The sequence below is a fragment of the Cyprinus carpio genome, chromosome A15 (genome assembly GCF_018340385.1).
Source record: "Cyprinus carpio isolate SPL01 chromosome A15, ASM1834038v1, whole genome shotgun sequence".
Classification (NCBI taxonomy): Eukaryota; Metazoa; Chordata; class Actinopteri; order Cypriniformes; family Cyprinidae; genus Cyprinus; species Cyprinus carpio.
In genome coordinates this window covers 15,358,483-15,384,137 of record NC_056586.1, presented here as the reverse complement: position 1 = coordinate 15,384,137, position 25,655 = coordinate 15,358,483, and the positions used below count along the sequence as shown (strand labels likewise).

The 25,655-nt window shown below is 37.0% G+C and overlaps 1 protein-coding gene and 1 pseudogene across 1 annotated transcript; one reads left to right on the top strand and one right to left on the bottom strand.

Moving 5' to 3' along the window:
* Positions 1-76: 76 nt before the first annotated feature.
* Positions 77-7,093, top strand: LOC109087852 (annotated as a pseudogene).
* On the bottom strand, positions 7,016-21,056 carry LOC109087854 (kinesin light chain 1-like). The gene is made up of 13 exons (XM_042771170.1): positions 20,766-21,056; positions 12,765-12,990; positions 12,457-12,678; positions 11,292-11,367; positions 10,760-10,988; positions 10,564-10,651; positions 10,316-10,417; positions 9,704-9,877; positions 9,527-9,626; positions 9,398-9,447; positions 9,185-9,315; positions 9,030-9,096; positions 7,016-8,526 (listed from the first exon to the last, which is right to left on the bottom strand). Exons 2-13 carry the CDS (start codon positions 12,972-12,974, stop codon positions 8,386-8,388), a joined length of 1,590 nt encoding a protein of 529 aa, XP_042627104.1. The 5' UTR covers positions 12,975-12,990; positions 20,766-21,056; the 3' UTR covers positions 7,016-8,385.
* Between the last annotated feature and the right edge of the window lie 4,599 nt (positions 21,057-25,655).

The following is a 25,655-nucleotide window of genomic DNA, read 5'->3' as shown; positions in this document are numbered from 1 at the left end:
GATTCTTATTTATTATTTTAAATATTTACACTACACTCTTTAAAATAACTGATGGTAGGAAAGTATAACCTGTCATGCAGAATATATGAATATTTTATTATTGTTGTTATTTTTTATTTATGCATTTATTTTGTTTGAAAGTTTAGTTCGATCTTCTTCTCGATTATTTAGGTCTAACACTGTGGTCTAACCCCGATGGCTCGAAATGTTCTTCCGCTAAAAGTTGAATTGACATGCGTATCATCCAATAAGCTGTCAGACTGGGGAGGGTTTTCAAGCGGAACAACCAATCACAGAAGCAAAATACCTGACGCACATTGGTTGCGACATATTTTCGTGCTACTAAAAACGCCTGTATAAATCGATAGAAGCTCGTTATGTAATTCACATGACAGTTAAATGTACAGCTATATAAATATTCGAAACCATAGAAAACTGACTTCGAGAAACACGCTAGTGCTGTAAAGTATAAGTACAGCAAACATGAAGTGAGTAAAACGGTAAAATGTCAATATGTGGACTAAGTTAGTAGCACTGCTGCAAATGTGCAGGTAATACTGCTCACCGTTGTTTAGTGACCAGAAGTTTCCATTATATCCATTCAGGCTGAATATCGACGGGTTATTAGTCTACTTTCCGTATGACTACATTTATCCTGAACAATACTCGTACATGCTTGAGCTGAAGAGGACGCTGGATGCAAAGGTGTGTTAGAATCCATTCATTAAGCCAATATTGTCATATATGTAACATGTTAACAATATGGGTAGCTGACATGACATTTCACTCCAGGCCAAAACTATCACACAATGTAATGTGCTATATCTGGTTTAAACGGCATTTTATTTTAATTTGTGTAGAATTATTATTTTTTTCTTTAATTATACCAGTAACAGTTAGGATATTGAATGCTATTAAATAAGTGTAAGCATCTTATGTTAGAATTATTATTATTATAATTTATTTATTATTATTTATAAAATTTCCACATTGGAGAATAATAAAGTTCAGTCAATCATGCATGCAGTTTTTATAGTCTTATATTAATTGAGAGACAACATGGTTACATAGTAAAGGTTAAAAGTAATTTAAAACCCCAAAGAAATGGATAATATCTATCTGTCTATCTATCTGTTTCCCACTTTTATTATATTTGCAAAGGGTCATGGAGTTCTCGAGATGCCCTCAGGAACAGGAAAAACTATTTCTCTTCTTTCACTCATCATTGCTTACCAGAAGGTGAGGGATTTCTGAATGACCGTGTTACATAATTTGAAACTTCACTATAATGACAGTCTGATAACTGCATGTAATTTGATTTATATTTTCATTTCTTGCAGGCTTACCCTTTAGAAGTCACAAAGCTTGTCTACTGTTCTCGCACTGTGCCTGAGATAGAGAAGGTATTCAATATTATACACTGCATAATTCATTACTTAATTTGAAATTGCTTTTCAGATATGAAAATATGTCTTTTCTGTAACCTCTCTGTTCTCCTGTCAGGTTGTGGAGGAGCTAAGGAAACTAATGGATTATTATACAAAGCAAACAGAAGCGAAAAATGACTTCCTTGCACTGGTACTTTCTTCACGGAAAAATCTGTGCATTCATCCAGAGGTAGAAGCTTTGTGTGTGGTTTCAGTGGTTTTTTGTGCAGGTGAACTCATTAAGTGGAAGTGAATGTGTGATTACAGGTGAGCTCCCTACGGTTTGGAAAAGAAGTAGATGGAAAGTGTCACAGTCTGACAGCATCCTATATTCGAGCTCAGCATCACAGTAATCCAAGTCAACCTGTCTGCCATTCTATGAAGTATGAAGCTTTTTTTGGCTTTAATTTACTTTTTTCCCTTCACAATGCCAGCACAATATGTGTAATTGTGTCCTAAGTCACCTTTTTGGTGTCCTGAATGCAAGGAGTTACAATATGTTTTATTGTATTTAAGTATATGAAACATTTTTTTTTTTTCAAATTGTAATTTGCTTTGATCACAATATTAAAAAAAAATATAAAACACATTTAATTCAAATATAATTGTAAATCAAATATTTAACTAACATTAAATCAATTGTTTCCCTGTATGCAGGAATTTGATGCAGTAGGCAGACAGGTGCCCATTGCGCCTGGTATATATAACTTGGATGATCTGAAGGACTTTGGTCGTAGAAAAGGCTGGTGTCCATACTTCCTGGCACGTTATGCAGTGAGTACTTTGCTAGATTTAGTATGGTGGATGTTTGCTGTGCATGCAATTCATTGTTGTTGATTTCATGTTTTTTCTTTCAGATTCTTCACGCAAACATTGTAGTGTACAGCTACCATTACTTACTAGATCCAAAAATTGCAGACCTGGTCTCGAAAGAGCTTGCAAAGAAATCTGTAGTTGTGTTTGACGAGGCTCACAACATCGGTCAGTAGAAAATCACAGAGCTTGTCACGGTCACCCATATCATGTAGACAGATCACGGTTATTTAAGCTGATATTGTTTCTTTAAGATAATGTGTGTATTGATTCCATGAGCGTCAACATTACGAGAGTGAATTCATTAGTATTTTAATTTATTACTACATGAGGAATGCCTTTAATTTCCTGTATTCGGTTTGTGTTCTTTTAAAGAATTAAAGAAACAGATGCTGCCAAACTGCGAGAAGAATACAGGAGATTAGTTGAAGGTCTTAAAGAAGCAAATGTTGCCAGAGAAACTGACGTGTATCTGTCCAACCCAGTTCTGCCAGATGAAATCCTCCAAGGTCACTTTTATTATCTACAACAAGCTCTAAAGTATTTGGACTTAAGTCACAAAAATGTCTGTCTTTGCAATAAATACAAGATATCAAACCAAGTACCATCTGCAAACACGTCATATTTCTCAAAAGTAACTTAACTGAGACATTTTGGTGATGGTTTACAACCAGCTGGACCCAAGGTCAATTACAGCTGATGTATAAAGTCATCCTCCCTGTTTGACAACCAGAAAATGTCTTGATTGAACAATAAAAATACAATGTCTGTTCTATGATATGAAACCTAACAGACTACTTTTGTGAAAATTTTTCTTAAATTTTTTTTAAATCCCATTTGTTTCAATATTTTTGTTAATGAAGTTTGTTTTAAGTATCCAAATATATTTGACATGTGTGACTCTCACTACAGAGGCTGTACCTGGCAGCATCCGCACTGCAGAGCACTTTAGGGGCTTTATGAAGCGCTTTCTCGAGTACCTGAAGGCACGTTTGCGGATCCATCATGTGGTGCAGGAGAGCGCTCCTCAGTTCCTCAAAGACATCTATGAGAAGGTCTGCATTGACCGCAAACCCCTGAGGTGAGTAAAAGAAAGCCGTCTCATACTGGAAGTACTGATGGTCATTAATAAGTAATAAAGCAACATATTCACCCCAGTCTAAATGTATATTTAATCCACTTCCAGATTTTGTGCCGAGAGGCTGCGATCACTGCTGAGGACGCTGGAGATTGCAGACATTGCTGACTTCTCAGCCGTTACCCTGATCTCACACTTTGCCACACTTGTCAGCACCTACAGCAAAGGTAACAAAGCCTCGTCCTGCCCTCCTCCCACCATAAAGCTGTGGTCACATTAAATATTGTTCTATAAATATGCACAAGAGAAATCCAGTAATTCCAAAGAGAATCCATGTGACTGGGAATTTTGCGTAAGGGCAAACAATTTTGCATTGGGTTCAAATTGGATGCCGTTGTCCTTTTTAGGCCCGTGAAATGTATGTGACCACACTGAAACACCACTAATATCTCAAACTCTTCTCAATCTAATAATGATTTCCAGCAAAAGTGAGTTTTTATGTGTTATCATTCTCTTTTAGGCTTCACCATCATCATTGAGCCCTTTGAAGACAGAACGCCAACAATAGCGAATCCTGTTCTTCACTTCAGGTACATTAATTATGCTCTAATACAATTTGTCATGTTTTCTATGAAATGTCTTCATCACTAACTCTGGATTTATTTCTGTGCAGTTGCATGGACCCCTCTATCGCCATAAAGCCAGTGTTTGGGCGCTTTCAATCAGTCATTATCACATCAGGGGTAAGCTGCGCTCCTCAATCCATATGCCCAATCTTTCCATGAATATTAGATTACACCCTGCTCACTAATCTCTTCATTATAATCCCTCTGTAACACTCATGCCATCTGTGTAAGACACACTCCACTTTCACCTTAAGTGTGCAAGTCGCATTTAAAATGGGTTTGCTTTAGCTTGTTAATTGGTTTAAAATGGGGAACCTTTCATTCAGCATCAGTAGTCTACACATCTAGTTTTGTTGCGAAATACAAATATTAGTTCAATCTTCTGCAGTTATTTGTTTTAGAAGCTTCACTATTTTGAGTTCGCAATTATTTGATTTAAGAGCATTGTTGATTCTCTCTCTAAATAGACACTCTCTCCGCTGGACATCTACCCACGCATCCTTGATTTCCGCCCAGTCACTATGGCATCTTTCACCATGACACTGGCACGAACCTGCCTGTGCCCTCTTGTGAGTTATGACTGTGTGTAGTTTACAATTTGAAAAAAGCAATTATGCAAATATTTACATATTACAGTTTTGAATGAAGATATGCTGGACTGGTATCTTTTAAAGACACATTAAATCAGTGGTTTTCAGTCTTTTTGACTCAGAGGCTTGTCTGACACAGTACTGGCATATAGGCAAAAAATATTTTTTGATATTTCTGCTGACAAAGTTGCTTGTTCTTTTTTATTAACTGAGAGTATTGATATAATAAATGTATTAACCACAATTCATTTTGTGATTGTAGAAGTTTTAAGAACTGTATTTCCTTCAATAATAACAATATTGTATTTCTTGATTTTTTTTTTTTTTTTACCAGTTCAGACAATATTATTTTTCCCAACTTTCAGATTGTTGGCTGAGGGAATGATCAGGTAGCGATGACCTCCAAGTTTGAGACCAGAGAAGACTTTGGTAAGTTGTTTTGTGATTTTGGTTATATTACTGACTTATTTTCCGAGTGCAGTAAAAAGGTAACTCTTTTATTTAAAATACATCCCATAGCTGTGATCCGGAACTATGGAAACCTGCTGCTGGAAATGTCTGCCATTGTCCCTGCTGGAATCGTTGCATTTTTCACAAGCTACATTTACATGGAGAACATTGTGGCCTCATGGTATGAACAGGTATGCACATTTGATTCTTTCTCAGATCATTGAAAGTGCTTGTAAGATAAGCATAACTAATTCTCTTGCTGGATTTGTAGGGCATCTTAGAGAACATCCAAAGAAACATTTCATAGAAACCCAGGATGCAGCTGAGACCAGCATGGCCCTGGAGAAGTATCAAGAGGTCAATAAACATTGGGTTTTTAATGCTCCCTAATCCTGTTTTCTTTAATCGTGTTGTGTAATGTGGCTTTATTTTAGGTGCCCTGTATGAAAGTAATCACTTTTGTTATCTTTCACTTTCAGGCCTGTGAGAACGGCAGAGGAGCAATTCTGCTTTCAGTGGCAAGAGGGAAAGTGTCAGAGGGCATTGACTTTGGTGCATACTAGTCCCTTTAATTTTTTGCAAAGTTTATACAGATACAGATTTTCTACAGGTCTTTATACAGATTTTCTACAGGTCTTAAAAAGTATTAATTCGCCCTTCCATAAATTAAGGCCTTAGAAAGGTCTTAAATAGGAGCAGAAAGTGTTACATTCATAAAGTCATGGCATTAAATGTTGCATGCACTGCAAAAAATGTATATCTTCCTCAGTACTTTAGTCTTTTTTTTCCCCAGTACAAATATCTAAAGATGCTTAAATCAAGATAAATTTACTAGAGATGCAAAATGAAGACTAATAGGTGCTAAGCAAAAACAAAATATCTGCTAATGGGGTCAGAAAAATAATCTTGTTTTCCCTTTGAATTAAATTGATCTTTCTGACCCTTTGGCAGATAATTTTTCTTGTTTTAATCGAACTTAATTTTGATGAATTCATTTGTCTCCTTCCATTTATTCCTTAAATTTTCTTTGCCTAGTCTTTATCAGTCTTAAAAAATGTACCTGCAGAAACCCTGTTTTAATCATCAAATTCTTTAAAAGAATCAAGTGTAAACGTTTGTTCATCAGTTTTTCTTTTCAACCACCAGTTCATCATTATGGTCGTGCCGTTATCATGTTTGGAGTGCCATATGTTTATACCCAGAGCCGAATCCTCAAGGTTTGTAGAGCTGTTTCTCCCAGATTCTAATTTTGAAGATTTCTAATTCATTTTGTAATTAATAAAAATACCCTGACCTGTCCTTTTTTTTTGTTTTGTTATTAGGCACGGCTGGAATACCTCAGAGACCAATTTCAAATCCGGGAAAATGACTTTCTGACGTTTGATGCGATGCGCCATGCGGCTCAGTGTGTGGGCAGAGCCATTCGAGGCAAAACAGACTACGGCCTGATGATCTTTGCAGACAAGGTAAATAAACTAGTGAGAAGGTAGCATGATTATTATTTTTTTTCTTAGTTGTTTAATTGATGTGTTTCCCTCAGCGTTACGCACGAGTGGATAAGCGAGGAAAGCTGCCCCGCTGGATCCAGGAACACCTTACAGATGGAAGCCTGAATCTGACCATTGATGAGACTGTGCAGTTAAGCAAGCACTTTCTTCGACAGATGGCCCAGCCCTTCAGACGGGTAAGGTCAACATTAACCTTCCTCAGCCTGTTCAGTCATCTAAACCTCTCATGCTTAGTGTGTGTTCATTCAGTCAGTTTAGAGTTCAATTCTTTCTAAAACAAAACCAAAAGCAGAGAGAGCACAATGATACGTTTGCAGGGATGAGGTTGTGAGGTGCATGTTCTCATTGATGTTGAATGAAGAGTCTTTGTGTCATGTTTGTGTGGCAGGAGGATCAGTTGGGTCTGTCTCTGCTGACCCTGGAACAACTGCAGTCTGAGGACATGCTTCAGAAAATTGCTCAGATCGCTCAACAAGCCTGAAGTCTCAAAGTGAACAAAGTCTGGCAGATATGTAAATATGTGTTTTTTTTTCTAATGATTCTTTAATATGGTGTTTTCTACAACAATCCCAGAGAAGCATTAATAAATGCTGTTTTTTTAGCCAGTGTCGTTCTTTACTGTTTGAAGAGAAACATGCTGTCTCAAAAGCAGCTGTAGAGGGCACACAAGCACACTCAATTAAGGGGAAACAACTGAAGGACGGCAGGAGTTGGATACCAGCTATTGATTGGTCCATATCAGCTGTCAAGCACCTAATTATCTGAAAACACTTTTTGATTTTAACAGAGGTAGAACAATTTTATTTGGTTCATCAGCAACATTCAGTATATAAATATATTGCCTAAGCTCGTGGAATATGTAACATGATTCAACAATATAACATGTACAGCGGTTTAGATTATGTAACTGCTCATTGATGCCTAACCTCTCAGTAACTACATCCACTAGCTAGATTCAAGTCACATACCTTGTATTAGTACCCTGAAATTCTGCTAATATAAAATCCTGCCTATTGATAAAAAGAACTTAAACTAAAGCAATAGCACAGCATGTGAATATATAAAGTACAACATGTGCTTGAAATTGAAAAATCAGAAGTCCCTTATTTTATAGGCACAAGTCGTACCACAATTGGTTGATATTAACTCAGAAACATACAAATTAGCACGTACAACAGCATACCTTACATGCATCTTGGAATGTAACATCATGGATTACAATTCATTGAGTTAAGTGCATTTAGAAGTGAAGATTTAAGGTGCAAATTGTTCAGTTCCAATATTATAATTCTTTTGCATGTCTGTGTGAGGACATGGAATCTGTCACATATTGCTCCAATATTCTAAGTAAACTGTTGAGGTGCATTAACATTAGCAAAATCAATGAATTATGCTCATAAAATAGAGACTTTCACAACACAAGCTTCCTGTTGGTCAACGTGGCGACCAACCTGAACATGAGTGAAACCTGAGTGGGGAGCTTTTTTTGTCCTCACACGAAACTCCTGCATGCATGGATCCCTATTTAAATGACTAGTTTTTGCCTGCAAAAATCTGCTGAGCAAAAAAGATGTGACAGCACTTTCAATGAAAAAAACCTGCACCCTGTCTGTAATATAGGATAGTCTGATTATCAAACATCTTGATTATCTTTGAAATGTAATAAATTATAAATTTCTGACATTTTATATTACAACTGGCTTTTAAAGTAGATTAAACTGATTTTTACACGGTGTAAAAAATATTTTCGTAAAGCCAAAGTGTGCTTTCCTTTTCTAGGAGCACTTTAACAGACTGCTATAAAGTGTGAGTCTCATGGAGGCCTGCATTCATCGTCACGTACTAGTCCTCATATTATTGTCAAATATAATCTTTGCAGTTATTACAGACCAGTCAGATGTGTGCATTGCCCCAGAGTCCTGATGTCATATGGCTTGTCTGAAAGTTAGCTGTCTCACCGCTTAGAGACGCGCGGCGGGCTAAACTCTGCGTGCTGGAACTCAGACCCCGTGAGTCTGTCAGCCTCTTGGACTTCTGAAAAGACAAAATAGACTTTCATTATCTGTTAATCAATCTCTAACTAATTCCTGCTTACTGTAAAATTATTCACCACCCTTCAAAAGTGAAGAAAATAATTGTATTCAGCAAGGATACATTAAATTGATTAATAGAAAGTTCAAAAGAACAGCCTTTATTTGAAATACAAATCTTTTGTTACATTATGTCTTCACTGTCACTTTTAATCAAAGAATCCTGAAGAAACCCAAATATCAGTTTCCACAAAAATATTAAGCAGTACAACTGTTTTCAACATTGATAATAATAAGAAATTTGTTGTGAGCACCAAATCATCATATTAGATTGATTTCTGAAAATTCAGCTTTGCCATCAGAGATTACATTTTAAAATATATTCAAATAGAAAACATTTTCAGTTGTTTCACAATATCAAATTTTACTGTATCAAAATAAATGATCAAATAAATGCAGCCTTGGTGAATGTAAGATACTTGAGCAAATTTGAAAGCAAAGACTTACCACAGCAGCCTCTTGACTCTCTTTGAGACTCACATTAAGAACATTTAGAGAATTGGCTCTCTTCATCCTGTTTAAAAACAAACGAGTAGTTAAAAATACTGCTCTCTTCTACACAAAAAGTGACGAGAGCTGAACTATAAGCACAATATCATTACCCAGCAGCTCGAGGGGCTGTTTCCTGTGTTCCAACTCCTTTCAGTTTCTGAACAAGTTTTTCGCTGCTTCGTCTTATGGATTCCCGGAGCTTGGTAAACGATCCACTGCGCTTCAGACTTCCCAGACCATCCTACAGTGCACACACAGAAGAAAAAGTACATTAAAAAGCTCCTCCAGCTCATAAAACATACACATTTGGATCAGAAACATACCTGCCTTGAGCTTCCCTCCTCTGTATGTATCCAAACTGGCCGTCCATCCCCTTTATAGATGTGAAAATATTAATTTACTGTTGGATAGTTTAGTAGGTCAAACTATTGTATATAGAAAATTCACTTCACCCTCCACTGAGCCGAACTCCTTCTCATGAGCACGAGTCAGAATCTCTTTATAAAGAGCCTCAGCTTGCCTGTACTTGCCCTGCTTGAGGTAACAGGAGGCCTGAAGAGCACATGAATAGTATATTATATAGCATGCATAATAAACTACTACCATCATTATTAAAACACGATCCTGACCAGGTTATTCTTGGTCTTGGCCACGTTGGCATCGTCTGGACCCAGCTGGTTCTGGTAAATGTGCAGCGCACGTTCATAGTACTGCTCCACCTCCTGGTATTTGCCCTGGTTCTGGCATAGGAGGGCTAAGTTATTCAGCTGTTTGGCTACATCGGGGTGATCAGTCCCAAGCACCTGTCAATAAACAACGATAGGCAAGATATTTAGACTAAGCCAGTGGTTCTCAACCTTTTTGACTCCAAGGCCACAGCAATATTTAAAGGCTCCATGACTTTTCCAGTAGTTCTTGATTTACTGGATAAGGATAAAGTCATTATAAAACCATTATTACAATAGATGATTTGCTACTCAAGAAAAATTTCTTCTTATTATCAATGTTGAAAACAGTTGTGCTACTTAGTATTTTTGTGCAATACACAATATTTTTTCAGCAAGTTATTTGAAACCGATTTTTTTTTTTTTTTTACAAATGTAATGTATATCACTTTTGATCACTTTAATGCATCCTTGTTAAATAAATGTATTTTCTTTCAAAAAGAAATCTTACTGGCCGCAAGCTTTTGAATGCTAATGTACAGGTGATCTGATCATGATCTGATCTTGCAGCTGTACCTTTTCTCTGATCTCCAGAGCTCTTTTACACAGCGGCTCTGCCTCTTTATACTTCCCCCTTTTTCCATACAACACAGCCAGATTATTCAGAGTAGCTGCCACCTACAAACACAAACATAAACTCAAGGAAAGGGATCTAATGTATATAGATCGCATGTTTGACATTATTGACTTTCCAAATAAAAAAAATAAAAAAAAAGAAAAACAAACTATAACAGTATCATATTACATCTTCAAACAGTACATACTGCTGGATGGTCCATGCCTAGTGTCTTCTCACGGATGGCCAATGCATCATTAAGGAGACTGGCAGCTTCCTTGTATTTGTTCTGATCCCTGTAGAGCATAACATTAATGTTATTATGAAGATTATAATTTAATACAGATTCATAATTTTATTTACACTTAAGGTTAAATGAATGCGTGATGTTCTACAGAAGTGACCTGTACACTAAAGCCAGAATATTGAGCATGGTAGCAACATCCGGGTGGCTGTGGCCCGAGGATTTCTCCAGGTCCTCCAGAGCTTGCTTGCAGAGCGGCACGGCCACCTCATAGCGGCCCTGAGAGGCGTACTGGATCACCAGGTTGTGGAGAGTTCGGAGTCGGGCAGGGATCTCATATCCTCCCTGTTGGGCAGCAGCAGCGGCGGCACTACTGCGCGGCTGAGACACTGCAAATACAAGAGTTGCGATGAGACACATGCGCACATGCTCCGATAGATTGGGCTTTGATGATCATGAGTTCAAACCAATCTTGTGACATTTCTCAATATCCTGACCTCTACTTTTCTCTAAATAAAAAACATATCGAAATAATCTTTAAGAAGTTAAAATTCTAGTTGTGGTTATGGTAAATCCTAACTGTGGTTGAAACCTAACACTGTCCTAAACCTTGCTTGCTCTAACAGCTGACATGGCAAGCTCTGTAAACAAATGTGTAAAGGAACAGCTGTGATCTGTGAGGATTGCCGTACTGTGTGACTGCTCCTCTTCTTCACTTGGAAAGAGATCATCAAGGGACTCCTTCCCTGAATTAGAATCTTTATCCTCCTGTAAGAAACAAACAGCATGAACATGTCATGAGTGTACGATTTGATATTCTGAATAGACCAGTGCCTCCCAATCATCAGTTCAGGGCCCACAAGGGGGCTACAGCACTCCAAGAGGGCAGGATGACTTATTTAAATGAGTAAATTATTATTAATATATTAAAATCGCATCATTCTGAACTAAATTAAAATGCTAAGAAACATAAGAAAATCAAAATGTAAATGCAATTTTTTTTCTTTTTTCTTATTTGTTTTTATTGAAGAACACAGTTCTTGAAATCACAAAATGAATCATTTTAATTTAATACATGAATACTCATAGATTTTGTTAGTAAAAAAAGTTTGAAAACAAGCAGCTTTGTCATAATTACAGTAGAAATACGGAAATATCTTTGTTTATATGGGGGTCAATGGGGGGCCTTCAGATCAAAAAGGTGGGTGGTTTTTTGTTTAATTTTTTTTACTTCTGGTACTTTTATGTCCCAAATGTTGATTTTTCAGATCTCAACCTTTTCTTGTTATATGAAGGTCAGACTGACTAAATGCGATGTTATGCCACACATTTATTTTTCCTCCTTATTAAATGCCATTTTGTATGGCATTGTTTTAGATAAAATATGAAAATCCATCATGAAAATATTCATTACATTATGTTTAAAGCTATGATAATCCAAACAGAAAATAAAATAAACATAACTATACAAATAAATATAATTGTAAATATAAAGATTTTTCACAGATTGCGATTGTTTCACTGCTGCTCCGTCATTTCCACAACACAATTCTACACCCTTAAAAGTTATAAAATATATAAAACATAAAAAAAATTGTGTACTTATTTATCAGAAATAACCGCAGTGAAAAATATGCCTGGGATTAAATATGAAATTAAATAAAAAAATAAATGACAAAAAAACACTGATGTAATTTTGTCAAATATTACTTAATTGTGTGCATTTAATTGTTTGCCATTTTCTTATTAAAAACAAACAAACAAAACCCCATATCTACAAAGCTAGTCTAGAACAAATGTTTAGCATAAGAACCTAAATGTATTAACCATATGAATGTTTTCAAGATGAACCCTTACCATAGGGTGGTCGTACTTGCGGATGCTGCTCATGAACTGCAGGTGTCTGTTCTGCTCCTCTAAAGTAACCACTTCCTGTTCCCGCTCCTGTACCTGCTGCTGGGCCCGGGCCAGCTCGTCCCTCAGCCACTGGTTCTCCTGGCACAACCTCCGCACCTGAGCACGCAACTTCTGCTTCTCTGCCTCCAAGGAGCCCAAGTGTGCTGACAGTGCCATCATCACCTGGATGAGCGGGAAATAGACAGCTAGGGTGAGGGGAAATGCTCTTAATGGGACAGAAAGTGACTGAAGATGACTGCGCCGCTCACCTGCGCCTCTCCTAGGCCCAGTTCAATCCTCTCCAGAGACTCTAAAATGATGTTTGTCTTCTCCTGCTCCAGGCTAGTGCTCTCGCTGGGCGTCTGGCTCTGGAGCGTTTCCTGCAGGCTGTCCAGCAGCGTGCGGTTCTCTCCACGCAGAGCCTCCAGCCCTGAAATCACCTGCTGGGTGCTGCATAAGATTTCCTCCCCTGACAACATGTCTGACACTCAGTCCCTAAACAGGAAAATATGCATTTAGTATTAATTAACATGCATTCAATGTGCAAATTGAGCATGACCCCAAGGCCTTTTTCACACAGCATGCAGGAGTGCATTATAACTTTCAAAATAACACAAAATTCAAAATTTCTGCTGCATAACTGTAGGTCTTATCAGAAAGTAACATGATTTCTGATTTACTATATTGAGTATTGTGTTGACGATGCAAATGATTATTCAAAGTTTTTTTTTTTTTTTATACATATAGTTCATTACATATAGTTCAAACTTTGTTATATGAAGAAACATTTTTTATCATGCACACAATAAATTGAGCAAAAATAAAGGCATTTAAAATGTTACAAAATTTCAAATAAATGCTGTTCTTCTAAACTTTTGATTCAAAGTATCATGAAACAATTCATCACGGTTTCCAAAAAACATAAGCAGCACATCTGTTTTCAATATTGATAATAAATGTTTCTTGAGCAACAAATCAGCATATTAGAATGATTTCTGAAGGATCATGTGACACTGAACACTGGACTAATGGCTGTTGAAAATTCAGCTTTGCCATCACAGGAATAAATTACATTATATTTTAAATTGTCAATATTTCACAATATTACTGCTTTTACTGTTTTCTGATCAACTAAATGCAACCTTGTTGAGCATGAGAGAATTAAGTTACTGTATAAACTGCTTATCAGATATCAGACTTTTTTTTCCAAACAATCTGTGTAAATGGGTGTTTATGTTGCTTCTATGTCTGTTACGCCCCGTCTAGGGGTAGAGCGTAACATGGAAAAACAAGTGTGAATGATCAACTTTTTTATCAAAATTTTTATTTGGGAGTCCACTTTCCGGAGCTGACATTGCCAAAATAATAAAAAAAATGGTCTAAATATTAAGCCCTCTAAAATACCTATCCAAAATAAAGAAACAAACAAAAATACAATTCTCTAAGCTAACTACCTAATCCAAAAACAGAGATCCAACCTTTACAAAAACAAAAGATGGCGTCTGACTTTCCCAAAACTATTTACAATATTCACAATAAATATTTATAAAAAAACATAAAGTTCAGAGGAATATCCAAAATCAAAATCGTACAACATGCAAAGGGTCGAATAAGCCAGAGGACCGTTACAAAACAACAAATATCCAAACAATCTCTATCTAGTATACAAATGGGGTAAATCAACACAAGCACAGCACAAACAGCATGGTTCACAAAATGGCCCCCCCCTTAAAGGAAATGCTGTCATCTCTATTAAAGGAGAGAAGACCAATCAGAGGACAACAGCAATGAATCTGCAGGAACTAATCAGCAGCAACCTGGGCAGACACACACAAACCAACAAACCAAAACACACACAAAAAAAACTATAGGGTCGTAACACCCCCACATATAAGAGTAAACATGTTTTACATATTTTACAATTAACACCTGGACAGAGAATCTGCTTTCACGTTGTTAGCACCCTTCTTGTAATTGATTGGCAAATTAATCCTCTGACAGACGAGTGACTAACGCATGAGTCTCTGGTTTTTGTTACACATTCTTTGGAGAAAAACAAGGGGATTATGGTCAGTATATACAGCAATGGGTTATGGACTAGAACCAATATATACTTCAAAATGTTGTAGAGCCAATAAAAGAGCTAGGGCTTCCTTTTCAATGGTACTATAGTTTACTTGATAACGATTAAAATTTTTTAGAGTAGTAACATACGGGATGGTCAATTCCTTGGTCGTCTTGTAATAGGACAGCACCCGCACCATTTCCACTGGCATCCACTTAAAGTTTGAAAGGTCGACTGAAGTCAGGAGCAGCTAGAACAGGAGAACTACATAACAGACTCTTCAAAGAAACAAATGCACACTGACAGTTATCATTCCACCTGAAATTGGAATTCAACTTTTCTTCAATCACATATGGTCCGGTGAACTTTGCCTGTAGTGCAGAGCCAGGCAAAGTTAGCAACACAAGAACTTGATCGCCTACTTCAAATGAGCGTTGAACAGTCTTTTTTTTTAATGTTCCCTTCATACGGGTTTGGGAAGCTGACAAGGACTGTTGTGCTAACTTCCACACAGAATGCAAGTGCTCACAAAATGAACTTACATGATCTAGGACACTCTGAGAAGAAAACCCTGGCAGACCTCCTGAAAGTAATTGCTCTTGCAACAATTTTAATGGACCACGAAGGGTATCGCCGAAGACTAACACAGCCGGAGCAAAACCAAGGGATTCCTGAGTGGTGTTGCGAACAGCAAACAACAGAAGAGGAATCTGCTCATCCCAATCTTTCTCATGTTGGAGACAGTAAGTTCTGATCATAGTTTTAAGAGTTTGGTGAAATCTTTCGAGGACACCTTGGGACTGTGGATGGTAAGCACTAGATGTACAGTGTTTAATACTCAACTCTTTCATTAGCCTTGACATAAAGTTGGATCCTTGATCGGACTGAATGAATTTTGGAAGACCAAATGTTGTACAGAACTTCACTATGGAGTCTTTAGTTAACGGCTTCAGGGAATCTAGTATCAGAACACATCAGCATTAACAGATATGAGTGACCAGGTTTAATTCTTGGCAAAGGACCGACACAATCAATAACTAGTTTCTCAAATGGTTCACTCATTACAGGAATGGGTTTCAAGGGAGCTGGAGGAATAACTTGGTTTGGTTTTCCAGCAACCTGACACTCATGGCACGATCGACAACACTGGGTAACAGCAGACTTCATTCAAGGCCAGAAAAAATGTTTAAGAAGATTATGGTAGGTCTTCTTAATACCCAAATGTCAGGACAACTCATGGTCTTGCACCACACTCAGTACATGTTCTCGATATGACTTAGGAACGACTACCTGGAACACAGAGCTCCAATCTTGTATGGTCAGCTATCTCAGCTTTGTCAACCGCAGCAGAAAAACATGTCTTCAAAGTATCATCAGCATTTTGTGCCTCCATCAGCTGTCTCTTGTCAAATGGGAAATCGAATTTGGGTTCCAGCTTTAAATTTTGTATAGGCCTACAAGCTTCCACATGCGTGTCTTCAGTGTCACCAACATTTGAATTCATGAATGTATCAGAGAGATCAATCTCAATGTCGAATTTACGCGCCTGTGCACAAACACATGAAACAACACATGAATGAAATACACTTGGAAATTTTTTTAATTAACAGATCATTCTGAGGTACACTAGGGACTTCAGTAACTTCAGGAAGACAAACAACTTTACTTACAGCCAAATCATTTCCAAGAATTAGAGCTATACCCCTCACTGGTAGCTCATTACATATAGCCACTTTAACTGAACCAGTCACAATGTCTGAACGCAAGTACACAGTATGCAAAGGAACTCTTACAACACCAAGTTCTATTCCTTGAACTAGTACTTCTGAGTTACAACTAGTCTGTGCTGAAAATGGAAGTACATCTGCCAAGATGAAGGTTTGTGCAGCACCAGTATCCCGAAGAATACGTACTGGTCTAGAATTTGAATCTGATTCAGACAATGACACTACACCTTCACAAACAAAAGATTCAAATGTAGGATCAATAGAGGGTAATGAGTCAGGAGAATGAGTGCACACAAAAGCTACAGACTTCAATGCATTCTGAGCCTTCCTCTGGCTTTTCCTCTGTAATGCAGGACAAACAGCAATCAAAATGTCCTCTTTCATGGCAATAAAAACATTCTCTTGACGTCAATGATAAATCAGTTGTGTGATTACCTGGGGACACAGCATCTGCACTCTTAGAACTATAGTTGCTATTCACAACAGTGCGACGTGACAAACATGGGGACTGAAAATTCAAATTCAAATTCATCTGCAAAAACCGAAGCTTCAGTCAAAGATTAAACTTTTTCTGAAACGCAGTTTTTTGAACTCTACCATCAAAATTAGTTCTTTTAACTGCTCAAAAGTAGTGACTTTGCTTATCAAACAATGTAGTCTTCTCACTTGCAAATTCGACAAATGTTTGACTGGGGTTTTTCAAATGAGCCCTAAATATTTGACGGTACGCTTCTGGAACAAATTCGTATGCTCTTAATACAGTCACTTTAACCGAATCATAATTCATGCTTCAAGTGTCAACGTCGAACATACCTCTTGCACCTTCCCAACAAGTTTGCACTGCGACAATAAAGGCCAAATATTTCTCGGCCACTTTAACGTGGCTGCAATGCGCTCAAACACAGTGAAATACATGTCAACTTCACGTTCTCTAAACGTAGGGACTAATGAAATTTGTTTACTAGTATCAACATCAGTGTCAGGACTTACCTTAGGCACAGGCAATGTTGCAGGAAGATAAGGAGAAGTGATTACCGGCGTCTGCACAGGAGTATTTCCCCGTAACACTGGAGATTTTAACTGCTTAGCCTGCCCAAACTTTACTTCGAGCTCCAGCTCTTTCACCTGGACGTCTCGCTGTGTCTCAAGCTCTACGGCTCGGACATGCAACAGCTGACTTTTGTATTGGCTTCGGGTTAGCTCCACTTCCAGTTCTTTCAACCTGATGGCCAGTAAGGGGTCTTTTACCAGAGAAGGATCAACAGGATCTATGCAAGCTGCATCTTAGGACTTGAATTCTGCCTCCGCAGTTTACAAATCTTCAGATAGCGAAGTTGCTGCAACACCTGTAACTACACTCTCACTAGGTAAAATGTTCTGTTTTTCAAGCTCTGTGTGCAGTGCTGCCTTAATCTCTTTCTTCAATGCATTTCGAGGTACAACTATATCATAGAAATCTGCTATGACTAACAAATCGTCTTTACGACATTTCTCCAATTGTTCTACTGTCGGCGCAATCGTAAATTTATCGAGTTCAAATTTGGATGACATACTTATTGCTGTAACTCCTCTCTTACCAAAAGAAAAATCCCAGTCAAAGAGAAACCACAACAGAATAACTAAACAACTCACTACTTTCCACTGGAACGGACGAAATGGATGAGCTACCAATTTAGCAAGAAACGACGAGCCCCCAATTTCCATGTTACACCCCGTCTAGGGGTAGGGCGTAACATGGAAATAACGAGTGTAAACGATCAACTTCTTTTGAATTTTTATTTGGGAGTCCAGTTTCAGAAGCTGACTAGACATGTGCCGATATTCGGTAATGCGGTATATATCGCGGTAACGAATATGCGCGATATTGTTATCTTCTAAATACCGAGAATAATTATATATTACAAATTATTCAGAATTTGGAATGCATTTTAAGAATACTTTTCCCATCAACTGGTCAAAATGCACAACACCGCTGTATGCTGCTTTAAAGAGAGTGTGCCTCTCTGATGTAAACAAGCATGCATGAGAAGCACATGGAGGAACACGTGAGAGACGCGCTGAATGAAAGCACATTCACTCTCTGACAGCAGATGGCGCTAAACTGCAGAAAATGCAGTCCTTACCCTGGAAACCCCATAAATAAAAGCAGCTGCTACTTTCTAAACATTTAAATAATATAAAATAATGTTTATACATTTCCATACATTTTTTCCATTTTAATCTGGACTACAACATGCCCTAGATATTGTTTGAAAGTGTTTTGATTCTTTATTGTTCATTAACACTTTACATTAGGGCTTCATTAGTTAACAAACTGCCAATGAAAAATTCTTCTGAACATTCATTAATCTTAGGTATTCCAATATTTAATAACACATTCAAATCAAAAGTTGCAACTTTGTTATTTAATGAGCTAACATGAGCTAAGACTTTTATTTTTTTTTAACAAAGATTAGTAACTTCTGTAGTAAATGTAGCTATTGCTCATTGTGAATGTTAATGCATTAACTAAGGTTAACTAACTAACATTATCAATTAATCGCAACAGGAAAATTTGATACCGGCATATCCCTAAAGCTGACGGTGCCAAAATAATAAACAAAATGCTCTAAATATTAAGCCCTCTAAATTACCTATCCAAAATAAAGAAACAAACAAAAATACAATTCTCTAACCTAACTACCTAATCCAAAAACAGAGATCCAAACGTTACAAAAACAAAAGATGGCGTCTGACTCCTTCCTTTCCCAAAACTATTTACAATATTCACAATAAATATTTACAAAGAAACAACAAGTTCAGAGGAATATCCAAAATCAAAATCGTACAACAGGCAAAGGGTCAAGTAAGCCAGAGGACCGTTACAAAACAACAAATATCCAAACAATCTCTATCGAGTATACAAATGGGCTAAATCAAAACAAGCACAGCACAAACAGATTTTCAGGAAGCATGAGAATACAACACGGAATAAAAAAATTGTATAATGGAAAAGAAAAAAAAAAGGAATAAGTTATTTTCTGCCAAGACATTATGCATTAATTTTACGAAAACCTTAAAACACAGCGCAATAAAGTGCAAAATTCAAAATACAAGGTAAACCACCTGTAAAAAATAATCTATACAGACAATTTCTTTGTATTAATACAGTACATTGTGACCTATTTTATGGATTTTTTTTTTACAGTGTAGTTTTAAGGGAATAAGAGCAGAAACCCCTTTTTAGCCTTAAGAGAGAAAAGTGAAGTGAGGCTTCTCTGCCACCCCAACAGATGAAAACAAGCAGAAGCGTTGCTAGGTAAGAATCAGTTTACAGGTAGGAACAGATATCTCTCTGGGGAGGTAAAGGACTGAGCTAATGTTTACGCCAGACCGATGAGGTCATCAACACAGGATAGATGCATTTAAGCTTAATTAATTGAGAAAATAACAAAACAATGTTAAAATGCATTAGATACCAGTTTGGCATGCTTAAAGGGTGGAGTGGACTAATGGCCAACTTGCATATTTTTTTACTTGTTTCAAATTATATTTCTCCATTTTGGCTGTTGCTGTTGGAAAAGCTTTTCAGTTCTGATCTGTTTAAAATTACACTGAATACCCTGGCTTAAGGACTCCAGTTCAAAACTTCAGAAGTGTCATAAAATGTGTTCATATGACTAGTGTGCTATATTCCAAGTCGTCTCATTCAGAATTTCAGTGAATAACAACTTAAACTTAAGTCTGTTTGTTACAAAAGCTACTGTACGGCTTCAGAAGACTTGGAATACAGAACAAGCAGGAGTCACATTTTTGTCATTTTGAAGTTTGACAGCTGTCAATCATTGTTTACTGTCTGTATATTGAAAAGAATGGCTAAAATATCACCTAAAATCCACAAACTTCACAGAAGAAATGAAGTCATACAAATCTGGAGGTTTGGGTTGACATGAGGGTGAGTAAATAATGACAATAATGTCATCTATTTGATCTGTCAGTTGAATAGCAAAGTGTTGAGTCTGATGAGGCTCAATCCAGACACGTGAGGTGTAAACAAACAATAGATTTAAGTACAGAGATATATTTGCAGTTAAATATAAGATACGAATTTATATATATACAGAGCAATAGGCCTATATAATATTAAATATCACGAAAATAAAAGTTTAAGTCACGTTTGAATAAAATATTACCTTTGACAATTAAACTGGCCAACCTTAAATGAATGAATATCTCTTTATAATAAACAATAACACTGTATACGACGGGTAGACCCATTAAAAAGCGATTTTTAGAGATGATAATAGTCGTCCACTTAACAAACATGAATTTCACCAGATTAGCAGTTGTAACGAAAGCTAAATCAGGAAAAACATACAGTCAACCAAACGAGAGTGTAAGTTAATAGTCCTCTAAACCGCACTGTAAAGCTGTTTATTCTCGTAGGTCATATACAGAGACTGTTGGCCAGTGAGTGTCACCAGCTGATGTTTATTTACCTGCAGTGACTCGGAGAAGTGGCCGCGACGCGTCGAAAACCTACAGGCAGACAATTCCGGCGAAAGTAACTCACATCACATCTTTATTCCCTTGATGTGGTCGCGTTTAATGGATGTAGCAGCCAAGCAGAGCCTCGGTCGCAGTCAGACATTCATTCACCTGTTGTGGCGTCGCAGACAGGCTGACTTAGCGCTTACCTGATCCGTCAGTTCACTCCATTTAGCGCGACTGCGCCGTGTGGAGCTCGACCTCAGGCCACCTACCTGCCACTGCTCCGAACTGCGCCCAACATCATCAACAAACACATGAGCGTGGCATGATGACTAGGTACAAATCTACTTGAATCACATATGCAATTAAAATGTAGCTCATTCTTGATCATTTAATTGGCTCATATGTGTAAAAAAGACTCGGCAAAATGTAATTTTACCGTAAAATACTGTCAAATTCATTGCTTTGTAAGTAAACTTTCTGAATTACCATATGATCTTTACTTTAATGTTTGTTAAACGAGTTTAAATATAGTTAATATATATGGCCTACGTATTAAAAACGATATAAAATATGCTATACTGTAAATATGATTTGGAAAATAAAGGAAGTTAGCATGCAAACCGGTGGTTGTGTGGAGTATTTTTTTATTTTTTATTTGTATTTTTATTTTTACAAAAGTTAATCTGTAAACATTAATTCGCATATAAAGTAAAAAATAAGATAGTATAGGCCTTCTTAAAATGAATCAACATAATGCTGGGTTAAATAATAACCCAGTTTGATGGGTAAAATGAACCAAACGTGTTCTGTACTATTTACGCACCCCTTGGGTTAAAACTAACTCAAACTGGGTTGTTTTAAACCCAGTGCTTTTTAGAGTGTAATGTACTGTACATTAGCATGTTTCATTTTATGTTATTTAGTGGATTAATTCAGTGCCATGTGTGTTTTTTACTGGTCATGTTTTATGGGCATCATGGACTTAACATGAACTCTTCATGTGCTTTTCTATTTTTCCACCTGTATTATCATCATGGATATGAGTATATTTTATGGAAAAAAGCAGATTTTAGTTCCAGTAGTTTGTTATATTGAAATTGTATCATATACCGTTATAATTTGTAAAATGTACCAATATGCCATATCCCATAATAGCCTACTGAAAACAATGGCACAATGGTTTTTTTAACCATAAATTTATTTTATTTTCCATTATTATTATTTTTTACAGTGAATATACTAATTGAGTGAGTCAGTGTATGTAAATATTTCAGTAATGATTCCAAAGCCTCACATTTCAAGTAACATTTAATTAGAACAACTGCCTGCTCCATTAATGACAGCATTAGTGAGGCAGCCCACTATTGTGAAAATAAAGAACAAAAAAAAATGCCTACCTAGCATTTTTGGACATTATAGGTACATATGTAATGATAATAAGCCATCTTGGTAGAGTTGCTTCTTTTATCAATGCTTAGCAACAAAAACATTACACATTACTTGCTGCAAATGCAAAGAAAATGCAAATCTGTTTATTACATCAGACATTACATCATGTATTGGACATGTACAGGAGTCTCTCACATTGACATATATAAAGCTGCTTCGGGTGAGTTGGGGTAAGGGTGGGGGGGGGGGGTGTTGTATTGGGTGTGTAAAATAAGCAGCATTAGCTTTGGACCCATCAGACAAGCTTAACTTAATGATAGGAACCATGCAGATCAGGATGCACCTAGGAATCATCTTTGGTTTAACATATACAGACAAAATCAGAATGTGCAGAACTGAGAGTGAGGAAAGGGAGGGTTTTGTTGCAGAATGCAACTGAAAAAGGAAGAACGGTGACACTGGCACACTTTGCTACATGGAACAAGTAAAACCAGTGTGTGATTTAGGAAGAAAAATGAGTCCAGGGATATAAAGTGGAAGGAGCATGAAAACAATGGAGCAACTGTGGGCAGATATGTGAGACCGGAGTGATTAATGGTTCAGCTGCTAGAGGAGCCAGGGGCAGATCTATTCCCAATAAGGGCAGCTTGGCTGGGCCAATGCAGGGCAATGTTCTTAAACAGTGAGAAAGCTAATCTATATCTCTAAATGTGATGAGACCAAAGTCAATAGAACCACTAAAACACCCTTTTTATCTCTCTCTCTGTTGTCTCTGCTCAACCTCACCAATTACATTTTTAAACTATTACCCTCAATCTTAAATATGTGGTTATAGACTTGCAAATTAGCAGTAGGGATGTACTGTTATTAAACACTGATAAAATTTGAACAGATAACTCCACCAATTTTGTGATTATTTCACTTAGTTCAACCTTGCCTTATGATAAATGACACATTCTTGGAAAAAAAACATATTTTGTGACATATTATCAAAACATTATTTGTGGCTGCAAAAAATAGCTAATAACAGCCTTTACACAAAATAGAATATTACTATATATGTGTAATAATATATAATATTATTCATTTTATATATATTAATAATAAATAATATTAGAATACATACTACATGTATTATCATATTCTATATTAATATTAATAAAATTTTAATAATATATACCAATTTATAATATATTCAGGGTGAATTTGTACTGCAAACCAGCAAGGCACTGTTTTTTTTTTCTTCGATAGTCAACTTGAAAAAGCCAGAGATGTAAACAATGAAATACTCATAGAGACATATATGAAAAAGGATAAACCATTACTTTTAATGGAAGAATTGTCAGAGCTTAAACGGACTGAAACAGATGTGAGGGATGCAAAGAAAGTTTTATATAAATAAAATCCATATAGCTAGTGATAGCATGATATCAAGCAAAAATTAATGTATGAATGTAGCTGGTGTTAGGGTTGTATAGAGCAAAAATTAATGTATAATTTGTATATTAATCAAAAATTAATGTATAATTTGTATAATAATGTGTAATGTGTATCAAATTGTCTGATATTCAAATTAAAAATAAACACTAAACAGATTTTCATATATTAATTAATGTGTCTGGTAGCATTGTTTTTTTTTTTTTGTTGTTTTTTTTTTTTAATTATACCAAGTCAATCATGAAGTAAAAAATATTGTGTTTCCTAAGAATGAGGCACTATGTATTTGTTTTAGACAAGCATCATTCATTAAAGTATAAATGATTGAAGATGGCCAGAGGCAGGGAGGCTTTAGTCTAAGCAGAGAGTTTATGGTAGAGTAGTGCTAAGCACAGAATGCAATGAACATGTGTGCGTGAAGCCCCTCCACACCCCAGGTGACACATACAGCACAGCTGTTAAATCTAGCCATTATAGCTGTGCTTTCAAGGAGGAGTTCTGTAAAAGTGGATGTACAGAGTAGTGTCAATGGGTGTCTGTTGGTAAGTGTATGGACTGACTGTATAGAAGCGGGATATAAAATGCTAAACAGAGCCGGAAAAGTGTTAATATGTGAATCAAATTCTTAATGACCTTTCCACTGACAGTAAATGCAAAGTGAGAACATATCTAGCACCATAGCATTAAACCAGTTGACTCAAAGAAAAGTTACCCAGCAGTTCATTTTCACAAAGATGTACAGACCCATACTACTGCACTGGACAAACACACCACATGTAGGGTGTTATGCATGCATGTCATGCATAAATGTATTTTGAGTATGGTCACAGAGGGCAGAGGCCACTCGACAGGCAGAGGGAGGGACGGACAAATGAGGGACTCATAACTGAGTCAGTGCAATTCAATCTGGCAAGATGGCATTAGGAAAGACACAACCTTGCAACCTAGCACTAAGTGATGTTAGTCCGACTGCCAGAACTGCCGGCATTGGGCCACAATCACGCTGTCAAGAATTGAAACACTTAGCCAGTACTGGCCCGAGTCTGGGTACTGAAACTGGGCCAACACCACCAGCACTGGGCCACAATCACACCGATAATAAATTAAAAACTTAGCCAGTACTGCCCCGAGTCTGGGTACTGACACTGAGCTGACACCACCGGCATTGGGCCACTCCACACCAACCAAAATGGTACTCTTAACCAGTAGTGTCCAGAGTCTGGTTATTGATAAGTGTTTCAATTTCTTGTTGGTGTGAATGTGGCCCAATTTTGGCAGCCGGACTCGGGCCAGTGTATTTGGGCCAATTCTGGGGCGCCATTCATCCCATGTTCATGCTGACTCTGGCAACCGCAGCTGGGCCAAGTTATTTCTTCTGGCCTGCTGGATCTGGGCCATTATCAGGCCATTTTGGCTACCTGGGTTGATTGCTGACTTCTAATTTGAATGGTGAGTTGGCTGGGTTATACGGTTAACTAGTAGAGACCAAACACAATCTGAATACTTATGCCAAATGTAAATTTGTTTAAAAGCATGTGCATCGTACAATCCTGAAATACAACAGCTATCGGGTAGCCAGAGAACGTCGTACACATTAGGTTAAATATATCTCAAGGTACTCAGTTGACTGCTGAGTTATACAACAATGTGCAGACAGGTATTGACAAGTGCAACAACCTAATGTCAAAATCTCATTTGCAAGGCATTTATTATTTGTGAGGTTCATTAACATTTAGTCAGAGATAAAAAAAAAAAGAGAAGAATTGCTCTCAGAACCATTTTGAAGACTTTACAGAGTCAACAGAGCTTGTCAAGTGTGGCTGTATTTTTGCCACAGAACTTTCAGAGGTCATGCCCTACACATTGGGTCAAAAGAAAGTGCCATTATAACCCCCACATACCTTCTGTCCAAACAGCTGTAGACAACTCTAGATCTAATGTTTAAAAGATTCTCTACATCAAATTACAGTGCATGTAGATGTGATACTTCGCATGTAGACTCTGCAGCGTCCCCCTACCCCCTATTATTTCCTAAAAGACATACGTGTATGCTTTTATGAGATAAGGGG